The sequence below is a fragment of the Hemiscyllium ocellatum genome, chromosome 32, assembly GCF_020745735.1.
Source record: "Hemiscyllium ocellatum isolate sHemOce1 chromosome 32, sHemOce1.pat.X.cur, whole genome shotgun sequence".
Lineage (NCBI taxonomy): Eukaryota > Metazoa > Chordata > Chondrichthyes > Orectolobiformes > Hemiscylliidae > Hemiscyllium > Hemiscyllium ocellatum.
In genome coordinates this window covers 7,129,185-7,141,566 of record NC_083432.1, presented here as the reverse complement: position 1 = coordinate 7,141,566, position 12,382 = coordinate 7,129,185, and the positions used below count along the sequence as shown (strand labels likewise).

Genomic DNA, 12,382 nt, shown 5'->3' with positions numbered 1-12,382 from the left:
CTGGTTTAAAACCCGGCATACCCACTAAAGGTGTAAACAAAGATGTTTTGCCAATATTACCTTCCCTCTGCCGAATTGCCCTCCATGCTTTGGGTTATGGCAATATTGGGTTATAGCAATATTGGGTTATGGCAATATTCCCTAACTGTCCTCACCTTGTCCAAAAACAGCAAACTGGTAAGGGGGCACCTTGCCTGGGAGACTTCGATATCTAGCAATGTTGAAAGAGGGTCCTCACAAACCCAATCACTCACGTAGGTCAAAAGCAAGCTTAATTGGTAATTTTTAATGTACGGAAGTTCTACTCCCCCCAATCTGTGAGGCAACTGCAGTTTGGCTAATTTAATGAGGGGCCGTTTATGGTGCCAGATAAAGGAGCTGAACCAACTGTTCAGTCTCGAGTGTTTGTTCATTGAAAATCAGGAGGATCATCTGTATAGGGTAGAGCAAACGAGGGAGAATATTCATCTTAATAAGCGCTATCCAACCCAGCCATGAGACTGGAAGTGCCTCCCATCTTTGGAGATTTTGTTTAATTTTTTCAAATAACTGAGTACAATTGGCTTTGAACAGTTAATCCAGAACTGGAGTAATGGATATGCCCAAATACACAAAACCCCCCCCTGTGACCACCTAAATGGGAATCTATAGTCACTCTCAAGAGCCAACTCTTTCGTAAGACCACCCATAGGCATAGCCTCTGATTTAGCAAAATTAATCTTATACCCTGAAAAAGCGCCAAACGTGTGAATGCATTGTATCAGGCAAGGCACTGAAACTGCTGGATTTGTCAAGAAAATTAGAACATCATCTGCATACAGCGAGATCTTATGTAATTTTGACCCCACTTCTGGAGCTGATATATTGAGATCCCCACGAATGGCCTCTGCCAATGGTTCAATCACCAAAGTAAAAAGTAATGGTGAAAGGGGACAGCCCTGTCGGCTGCCCCTAGAAATATTAAAATTGCTCAATCGGACCCCGTTGGTAATGACCGCCGCGAGAGGTACACTATAGAGAACCTTTACCCATCTTATGAAAACTTCGCCCAGACCAAAACAGTCAAGAGTATAGAAAAGGTACGGCCACTCAACTCGGTCAAATGCCTTCTCTGTATCTAAAGAAATCACCAATCCCTGTATTGACTGCTGTTGGCATGCTTGAATTATGTTAAGCAGCCTCTTAACATTATTGGAGGATCTGTGACCCTTTATGAAGCCTGTCTGATCCACTTTAATAATAGAGCGTAACACAATCTCCAGCCTTAATGCGAGAGCCTTAGAGAGGATCTTAAAGTCCACATTTAAGAGTGAGATGGGCCTATATGAAGCACAGTTTTCCGGATCCTTCCCTTTTTTAAGGATAAGTGGTCTCTCTCAGAGATGGTGGGCGACAATAATGACTGTATGAATCATTAAACATATTCAGCATTGGGCCTGACAGTATACTTATAAATTCCTTATAGAATTCATTGGGAAGTCCGTCAGGACCGGGCGCCTTTCCACTCTGAAGCTGCCTCACAGCTTCCTGCACTTCTTGCTCTGATAATAGGGCATTGAGAAAGGACTGTTGTTCGGGAGTCACACCCGGGAGCTTCAGATCTCTAAAAAAGGATTCCATTTTGGCCTGCCCCTCCTCACAATTCTCAGACTGATATAACTTAGAGTAGAATCTCTGGAATGCCACATTAATCTTTTTAGAATCACGTGTTAGGTTCCCAGACCCTTCTCTAATCGCTGTAATGGTTTGTGGGGCACTCCTCTTTCTGGTAAGGTATGTAAGTATTTGCCTGGCTTGTCACCATGCTCGTATAACCTTTGCTTTGCAAAAGCCAGCTCCTCCTTTGCCGTCTGCGTGAGCACGGAATTTAGTGCAGACTGCAGTGCCGTAATCCTCTGTAGTTTAACCAACGAGGGTCTGTCAAAATAGGCTTTCTCGGCTGCCTTCAACTAAGCTTCAAGGAGATTTGCTGCTCACCCTTCTGCCACTTCCTACTGGTGGAATATGAAATAACTAAACGCCTGGCATAAGCTTTGGCAGTTTCCCAGGGAACAGATGAGCTATCAACCGAGCCTATGTTGATGTCTAGGAACGCCCGAAATTCCTGAGAGAAATACTCCACAAACTTACTGTCCATGAGAATAAAGGGGTCCATTCGCCAGTACCTTGAATCCACTGTAACATCCTTAATTTTAACCATGAGGTACACTGGAGCATGATCAGAGATGGCAATATTACCAATTGTACAGGATGCCACCAGATCCAGAGTTACCGCAGGGGTCAGAAAAAATCAATCCTTGTGTGACATCTATGTAGATTGGAGAAAAACGTGAAATCCCGACCTGGAGGGTGGAGACACCTCCAGATGTCCACCAACCCTAATTCCCCACACAAACCCAATAACTGTTGAGTTTGTGCAGAGGGTATCGAGGGACCTTTAGGCAACCTGTCTACTGTGGGGTCCATGAGCCAGTTAAAATCTCCCCCATACGTGCCGAGACTTGAGACTTATCAGTTTAGAAAAAGCATCTACCAAGAATTTAAGAGGATGAGCTGGGGGACAATAAGCATTTAAAATACCATATTCTTCCCCATTTATCAAGTCTTTAAGAATTACAAACCTCACGTATGTGTCTTTAACACATCCAACAATTTAAATGAGAGCTTTTTCCTAACCAATATAACCACTCCCCTACTTCTGGTATTAAATGATGAAAAATAAACTCGGTCAAAGCCATTCTGCTATAATTTCAGATGGTCCTTGTCATCCAAATGTGTCTCCTGTAACAAAGCAATATCCACCTTCTCCTTTCTAAGATTCAAGAGTACCTTCTTCCTCTTAATTGGTGAGTGACTTCCCTTGATATTCCAGGTACCCCATTTAATCAAATCATTAGCCATAATCTTCTGCAATTACATTTAAATTCCAGAGAGGAGGAACTCGAACCACAAATTGCTCAGCCTTAATGTCGCACAGTCCACCAAATATAAAAACTACATAAACTACCACATGAGGGGGTGGCTCAGTGGTTAGCACTGCTGCCTCACAGCACCAGGGTCCCAGGTTCGATTCCAGCCTCGGGCGACTGTCTGTGTGGAGTTTGTACAGTCTCCTCATGTCTGCGTGGGTTTCCTCTGGGTGCTCTGGTTTCCTTCCATAGTATAAAGATGTGCAGGTTAGGTGAATTGTCCATGGTAAATTGCCCATAGTGTTAGGTGCATTAGTTAGAGGGAAATGGGTCTGGGTGGGTTACTCTTCAAAGGGTCGGTGTGGACTTATTGGGTCAAAGGGCCTGTCTCCACACTGTAGGGAATCTAATTTTTCATCTATATGCTGATGACAGCCAGCTCTCTCTCACTGCCAGTTCTCTGGACTCCTTCACCCGTTGGTAAATGATCAGGATGCTTATTCAATGTCCATACTTCACAAGCAGAAATTTCCACCAATTAAATATCAGGAAGACTGAAGTCATTGTTCTCAGTCTTTTCTTCAAACTCCATTTACCGTTCTACCGAGTCTGTCCCTTCACCCTGTAACTGTCTGAGGTGAGGTCAGTCTGCCCACATCTGATTCAGAGACAAGCTTCCGAACTCATCCTTGTGATCTCGAAGACGGTCTTGTTCCACCTCAGTAACATCACCTGACATCTCCAGTCTCAGCTCACTAGCTGTTGAAACCCTCGCTCATGCCTCTGTTAGATGAGTTATTTCAACATCTCAACATTCTCTCACCTCTTTAAAACTGGAGATTTTAAACCCTGATGGAATAGGTTCCTGCTGTGCATTGCATAGGCCCATCACTTTTTACTCTTAAGAAACGTCCAGAAAGACTTGAGCTCCAGAGAAGCTCGCTATTGAATGCTGCTACCCGTGCAGTAGCAATGTGAGTGGTGGTCAACACTAATAGGATGCTGCTGTCAAGCCAAAAGGACATTCCACTTGTGGGGAGAGGTGGGTGGGATTCTGAGTGGGTGAGAGTTGGTTAGCTCTGCTGAAAGCAACCCATGTTATGACAGGACCCGGGATACGAAGGCGAGTAAAAAACACAGAAGGCATCCATGCTCTGAAATTATTGAAACTGATCCTGAATTCTGAAGTCCATGAAGATTCCCAAGCAGAGGATGAGATGTTGTCCTTCTAGAGTCCAGAATTAGATTCATGCTTAAAAACCAATTCAGTATTGTGAACTGGGTCTCAAAATGACTTGAAGCTCCATATATTAATATTCTGTATTACTGTGTTCTTTGCAGATAGATAAAATACATATGCACTCTGTTTGTTTTAAGTTGACTTTAAATTTGCTAGTTTTAAAATTTAAACCAAACTTTGCAGTGAACTGTCAGCCATCATCGAGCTGGGCGATTCTCCATAGAAAATGTGTTGGGTAGGCTGGAGGATATTAAGGTGGACAAATCCCCTGGACCAGATGGGATCTATCCCAGGTTGCTGAGGGAGGTGAGACAGGAAAAAGCTGGGGCCCTGACAGATACCGTTGTAGCATCCTTAAATACAGGTGAGGAGCCAGAGGACTGGAGGGTTGCTCATGTTGTCCCATTCCGGGTAACTACAGACCAGTGAGCCTGACTTCAGCGGTAAGGAAGTTGATAGAGAAGGTACTGAGGGATAAAATGTATTTATATTTGGAAAAGAATGGGCTTATCAGCGATAGGGAACATGGTTTTGTGCGGGGAAGATGGTGTCTTATCAACTTAATAGATTTCTTCAAGGAAGTGATCTAGTTGATGGATGAAGGAAGGGTTGTTGATGTTATAAACATGAAATTTAGTAAGGCATTTGATAAGGTTCCCCACAGTAAACTAATAGAGAAAGTGAAGTCACATGGTGTGCAGAGTGTTCTCGTTAGGTGGATAAAGAATTGGTTGAGCAACAGGAGACAGAGCAGTAGTTGAAGGGAGTTTCTCAAAATGGAGAAAGGTAACCAGTGGTTTTTTTTAGATTAGACTTACAGTGTGGAAACAGGCCCTTCGGCCCAACAAGTCCACACCGACCCGCCGAAGCGCAACCCACCCATTCCCCTACATTTACCCCTTGCCTAACACTACGGGCAATTTAGCATGGCCAATTCACCTGACCCGCACATCTTTGTGACTGTGGGAGGAAACCGGAGCACCCGGAGGAAACCCACGCAGACACGGGGAGAACGTGCAAACTCCACACAGTCAGTCGCCTGAGTCGGGAATTGAACCCGGGTCTACAGGCGCTGTGAGGCAGCAGTGCTAACCACTGTGCCACCGTGCCGCCCCGTGTTCCACAGGGGTCAGTATTGGGGCCACTGTTGTTTGTGATATACATAAATGATCTGGAAGAGGGCACTGTTGGTATGATCAGCAAGTTTGCAGATGACACGAAGATTGGTGGAGTAGCAGAAAGCATAAGGGACTGTCAAAGAATACAAGAGAATATAGATAGACTGGAGAGTTGGGTGGAGAAATGGCAGATGGAGTTCAATCCAGACAAATGTGAGGTGATGCATTTGGGCAAGACTAATTCTAGAGCGAATTATATAGTTAATGGAAGAATCTTGGGAAATGTTGATGAGCAGAGAGATCTGGGAGTGCAGGTCCATTGTACACTGAAGATTGCTGCACAGGTGGATACAGTGGTCAAGAAGGCATATAGTATGCCTGCCTTCATCGGACAGGGTATTGAGTATAAGAGCTGACAAGTCATGTTAAAATTGTACACGACATTGGTTCAGCTGCATTTAGAATACTGTGTCCCCAGTTCTGGTCGTCACATTACCAAAAAGATGTGGATGCTTTGGAGAGGGTGCAGAGAAGGTTTACGAAGATGCTGCCTGGTATAGAAGGTGCTAGCTATGAAGAAAGGTTGAGTAGATTAGGTTTGTTTTCATTAGAAAGAAGGAGATTGAGGGAGGACCTGACTGAGGTTTACAAAATCATGAAGGGTATAGACAGGGTAGATAGAGATGAGCTTTTTCCCAGGGTGAAGGAATCAATAACAAGAGATCATGCTTTCAAGGTGAGAGGGATACACGTGGCAAGTACTTTACACAGAGGGTGGTAGGTACCTGGAACGCATTGCCAGCAGAGGTAGTAGAGGCAGGCACGGTAGATTCATTTAAAATGCATCTAGACAGATGCATGAGTAGGTGGCGAGCAGAGGGATACAAATGCTTAGGAATTGGGCGACAGGTTTAGATAGTGGATTTGGATCGGCTCAGGCTTGGAGGGCCGAAGTGCCTGTTGCTGGGCTGTAAAGTTTCTTTTTCTTCTTTGTTCTTTGGGACAACCTGTGTGAAGGTCCACTTGCCAACCAGTCAACCTTCTCCTCTTATACAGTGCGAGTGTTGGGCTTTTGTGAATTGTCCTGATGAGTGCAAGATGAAAACCTTCAATACAGCTCACAATAAAGACCAAGCAAACCATCTGTATCCCAATCACTAGCTGCAACCTGCATTTTTATTCGGCTCAGTCTGTGAAAACAATCAGCTTCCAAGAGTAAATTGCAAAGCAAACCCTGCAGACATGATAAAAATGACTTACATAATCAGTCAGTCTCTCCACGCAGTCACACAGCTCCCTACCTTGAAGAGCTGGTAAGCATATTCATCATCAGCCTCAATGTTGATCATCTTCAGCAGGTTCTTAATCTCTTTGAAACTCATTTTCTTGTCATTGTTTTTGTCAGCCTTGCGGAGGTATTCATGGATCCAGATAGATTCATGTAAAGGAGATCACTCAAAAATGAGAGGGAGAGATGGACAGCATGAGAGAGGTAGACAGAGATGGCAATTGTGGGGTTGTGGCTGGGAGGATGTGAGGATGGTGGGGAACAGGAAGGAGAGACATACACACATAGAGATCAGCAAGAGAGGGTGAGAACAGACAGGGACGAGAGAAATCAAGAGAGACAGAAAGCAAGGGGGTGGGGAGGAGAGAAAGAAAGTGAGAGAGATAGTGCAAGAGAGGCACAGACAGAGACACAAATAAATAGTGATACACGGTGGGGGAAGAGAGAGAGAGAGAGAGAGAGAGAGAGAGCGAGACATGGACACACTCTGCACTTGCACACACAAACACAAAACACAGAAACAAGGAGCAGGACCAGGCTATTTAGCCAATCAGACTTGCTCTGCCATTCCATATCATCATGACTGATTTTCTATCTCAATGCTATATTCCTACATTCTTGGCATTTTCCTTAATGCCTTTAAAATCTGAAAACATATCTATGTTCAGTGGCTTGGCCCGCACAGCCTTCTGAAGTCGAAAATTCAACAGGTTCACTACTCTTCAGATGAAGAAATCTTTTCTCAACTCAGTCCGAAATGGTCTACCCCATTTCTTGAGACTCTGGCCCCTGGATGTAGACTCCCATAGCAGAGAAGACATCCTCCCTACATCCAGTCTGTTCAGTGCTATTCGAATTTTATATGTTTCAATCAGATTCCCTTCATCCTTCTAAATACAGACTCAGTCAATCCAATCTCTCCTCCTGGAACAGTATCAGCCCAATGAATCTCTGCTGCATACGATACGAAGATAGGTGGAGTTCTGGATAATGAGGAGGGCTGTTGTCAGCTGCAAAGGGACTTAGATATGATGCACAGCTGGGTTGAGGAGTGGCAGATGGAATTCAACCCTGTCAAGTGTGAGGTTGTCCATTTTGGAAGGACAAATAAGAATGCGGAATACAGGGTTAACGGTAGGGTTCTTAGTAAGGTGGAGGAGCAGAAGGATCTTGGGGTCTATGTTCATAGATCTTTGAAAGTTGCCACTCAGGTGGATAGAGCTTGTAAGAAGGCCTATGGTGTATTAGCGTTCATTAGCAGAGGGATTGAATTCAAGAGTCGTGAGGTGATGTTGCAGCTCTACAGGACCTTGGTAAGGCCACATTTGGAGTACTGTGTGCAGTTCTGGTCGCCTCACTTTAGGAAAGATGTGGAAGCTTTGGAGAAGGTGCAGTGGAGATTTACCAGGATGTTGCCTGGAATGGAGAATAGGTCGTATGAGGATAGGTTGGGAGTGCTTGGCCTTTTCTCATTGGAACAGCGAAGGATGAGGGGTGACTTGATAGAGGTTTATAAAATGGTCAGGGGAATAGGTAGAGTAGACAGTCAAAGCATTTTCCCCGGGTATAACAGAGTGTTACAAGGGGACATAAATTTAAGGTGAAGGGTGGAAGGTATGGGGGGATGTCAGGGGTAGGTTCTTTACCCAGAGTGTGGTGGGAGCATGGAATGCGCTGCCTATGGGAGTGGCAGAGTCAGAATCATTGGTGACCTTTAAGCGGCAATTGGATAGGTACATGGATAGGTGCTTAAACTAGGACAAATGTTCGGCATAACATCGTGGGCCGAAGGGCCTGTTCTGTGCTGTATTGTTTTATGTTCTATTTTTCTATGTTCTATACCCTCTTTCATAAATAGAACATAGAACAGGACAGCACAGTACAAGCCCTTCGGCCCTTGATGTTATGCCGGCCTTTTATCCTACTCTCAGATCAAACTAAACTACATCCCTTTCATTTTACTATCATCCATGTGCCTATCCAAGAGTCGCTTAAATATCCCGAATGTATCTGACTTTATTACCACGACGGGCTATGCATTCCATGCACCCAGCACTTTGTAAAGAACCTCCCTCTGACATCTCCCCTCTACCTTCCTCCAATCACCTTAACATTATGACCTCTCACGGCAGCCATTTCCACCCTGGGAAAAAGTCTCTGGCTATTCACTCTACTTGTGCCTCTCATCATCTTGTACACATCAATCAAGTCATCTCTCATCCTTCTTCACTCTAATGAGAAAAGCCTTAGCTCCCTCAACCTTTCTCCATAAGACAAGCCCTCCAGTCCAGGCAGCATCCTGGTAAATCTCCTCTGCACCCTCTCTAAAGCTTCCACATCCTTCCTATAATGAGGTTACCAGAACTGAACACAATATTTCAAGTGTGGTCTAACCAGGGCTTTGTGAGGCATGACTTGCCCCTCACAAAGCCATGCTGACTATCTGTAATCAAGTTATGGTTTTCCAAATAATCATAAGTCCAGTCTCTCAGAATTCTCTCCAATATTTTGCTCACCACAGACATAAGACTGACTGGTCTGTAATTCCCAGTGTTATCCCTATTCCCTTACTTGAACAAGGGAATAACATTTGCCATTTTCTAATCATCTGGCACTACTCCAGTGGATGGTGAGGAAGCAAAGATCATCACAAAGATGCAGCAATCTCTTTCCTCACTTCCTGTAGTAACCTAGGGAATATCCTGTCCCTCCCAACGGGGTTTATCCATTCTTATGTTTTTCAAACATTTCAGCACATCCTCCTTCTTGACATCAATTTGTTTAAGCCTATCAGTTTGTTTCACGCTGTCCTCACAAATGACGAGGTTCCTCTCACTAGTGAATACTGAAGCAAAGTATTCATTAAGGACCTCTCCTACTTTCTCTGACTCCCTCCACTATCCCTGATCAGCCCTACCCTCACTCTGGCCATCCTCTTGTTCCTCACATTAAGTGTAGACTGCCTTAGGGCTTTCCTTAATCCTACCCACTAAAGTTTTTCCATGCCCCGTCTCTCAGGTATCTCCTCTCTTACGTAGGCAGATAAAGATTGCAGGCGATACTCCAGATATGGTCTCACCAAGGCCCTGTATAACTGCAGTAAGGTATCTCAACTTCTGAATTCAAATGCTCTTGCAATGAAAGCCAATACACCATTTACCATCCTAATGGTGTGCGGCAGTTACCTGTCTACAGTCATTGACTGGTGCACAAGGACATCCACATCTCTTTGTAATCCATACTTCCTAATATATTCTCATTCAACTATACTCTTACTTCCTGTTCTTTAACAGTAAAGTGTACAATTACACATTTAGGAATGTTGCACAGTATGTGCCGTGTATTTGCCTGCTCAACTTGTGTAAAATGTTCTTGTCTTCCTGACTTCTCCTCATAATGCATACAACCCTACCCAGTTTTGTGTCATCGGCAAACTTCCAAAAGTTGGATTTGGTTCCCTCACCCAGGCCATTTAATGTATGGGATACATATGGGTCCCAAGCATTGATCCTCACAAATCACTGTCTGCCACTTGGAAAAAGATCAATTTCTTCCCACTCTATCCTATGTCTCTACCAATTTTGATCATTGCCAATATATCCTACATGCTTTAAATTTGTCCAATAAACTTTTCTGAGGGGCATCATCTGAAGACTTCTGAATATCCACATTTACCACATCCATTGGTTCTCCCTTATCTACTCTACTAGTTACAGCTTTAAAAAGCTCTAGTAGGTACAGCAAGTTTTAAGGAAGATGTAATATCTCAGAAAGGCTGACTGAAAAGTCAGTAAAGAGATTCCCAAGGCAATCTACCAATCCATTAAAAACAAGAGCATGACCATGGAGAAGGTAGAGCCACTCAAGGATGAAGGAGGGAGGCAGAGGATGTGGGTGAGATCCTGAATGAATACTTTGCATCAGTATTCACCCAGGAGAAGTATATGGAGGATAGTGAGATTTGTGTGGATAATGCTAATATGCTAGGGCATTTTCAGATCAAGAAGGAAGCGGTGTTGGGTCTCTTGAATAGTATTAAGGTGGTAAGTCCCAAGGGCCGAATGGTGTCTACCCCAAGTTATTGCAAGAGGTAAGACTGAGCCCTTGACCAAGATCTTTAGTATCCTCGCCAGATACTGGAGAAGTCCCAGAGGACTGTTGAGTAGCTAATGTTGTTCCTCTGTTCAGGAAGGGAAATAGGGATAATGCAGGAAACCATAGACTAGTGAGTCTCACATGAGTGGTTGGGAAGCTATTGGACAGAATACTTAGGGATTGAATTTATGCACATTTGGAAAAGCATGGCCGAATTAGGGACAATCAGCATATCTTTGCACAGGGCAGGTCATGTCTTATTAACTTGATTGAATTAAGAAAACACACAACACCCGGTTATAACTTAACAGGTTTATTTGGAAATACAGGTTTTCAGAGTGCTGCTCAGGTAGCTCTCTAACAAAGGAGCAGTGCTTGAATGCTAGCGCCTCCAACATCTGTTGGACTATAACCTGGCATTGTGTGATCTTTAACTTTGACCATCCCATTCCAACACCAGCACCTCCATATCATAACTTGACTGAATTTTTCAAGGAGATGACAAAGGTGATTGATGAGGGTGGAGCAGTGAATGTTGACATGGATGTTAGTAAGGCTTTCAACAAGGTGTCTCATGGTAGGCCCCCCCATTAAAAGATTAAGATGTATGGGATCCACGGTGACTTGGCCGAGCGGGTTCAGAATTGGCTTGCTCACAGAAGGTAGTGGTGGAAGGCTGGTTTTTCAGGCTGGAGGTCCATGACTAGTGGTGTTCTGCAGGGATCCATACTGGGACCTCTGCTATTTGTAATATACATAAATGACTTGGATGAAGATGTAGATGGGTGGATTAGTAAGTTTGCAGACAATACAAAGATTGGATGGATAGTGTAGTTGTCAAAGGATACAGTGGGATTTAGATCAGTTGCAGATATAGATGGAGAAATGGCAAACGGAGTTTAATTTGGGTAAGTGTGAGGTGCTGCACTTTGGGAGATCAAATTTTAGGGAAATGTTTACAGTTAATGGCAGCCCCTGAACAGCACTGATGTACAGAAGGATCTTGGGGTTCAAGATCTTGGCTCGGTGGTAGGAAGCAGATGGTTGATGTTGATGGTTGAAGGTTGTTTCTCGGACTGTGGCATGACACAGGGGTCAGTGCTGGGACCTTTTATATTTATTATTTACAGAAATGATCTGGATGTGAATGTACAAGGCATGATTAGTAAGTTTGCAGATTATATAAAATTAGGAGGTATCATTGATAGTGAGGAAGGCTATCAGAAATTACTGAGGGATCTTAATCAGGTGGGTTGTGGATTAGCAAATGCAATTCAATACAGAGAAGTGTGAGGTGTTACACTTTGTAAAGTCAAACCAAAGTAGGACTTCTACATACATGGTAAGGTCCTGAGGAGTGCTGTGGAACAGAGGGACTTAGGAGCACAAATACATAGTTTGTTGAAAGCATCACAGGTTGACAGGGTGGTGAAGAAGGCATTGAACATGCTGACCTTCATCAGCTGAGGCAATGAGTGTAGGAGTTGGAACATTATGTTACAGCTGTTTAAGTCATTGGATAGGCTGCATTTGGAGTGCTGTGTACAGTTTTGGTCACTCTGTTATAGGAGAGACACAGTTAAACTGGATAGAATGCTAAGAAGATTTAGGACGACGTAGGCCTGAGTTATAGGGAGAGATTGGCCAGGATAGGACTTTATTCCTCGGAACATAAGAGTGAGGGGTGACCTTATTGAGGTGTATAAAATCATGAGGGGTATAGACAGGATGA

At 43.9% G+C, this 12,382-nt stretch overlaps 1 protein-coding gene across 1 annotated transcript in view; it reads right to left on the bottom strand.

Moving 5' to 3' along the window:
- The window catches only part of LOC132830693 (1-phosphatidylinositol 4,5-bisphosphate phosphodiesterase delta-3-like), a 178,907-nt gene that overhangs the window by 84,331 nt on the left and 82,194 nt on the right, over nucleotides 1-12,382 (bottom strand). Inside the window, exon 4 of the mRNA XM_060848503.1 lies at nucleotides 6,569-6,698. Coding sequence (XP_060704486.1) covers nucleotides 6,569-6,698 — 130 coding nt within the window. The remainder of the gene's footprint in view (nucleotides 1-6,568; nucleotides 6,699-12,382) is intronic.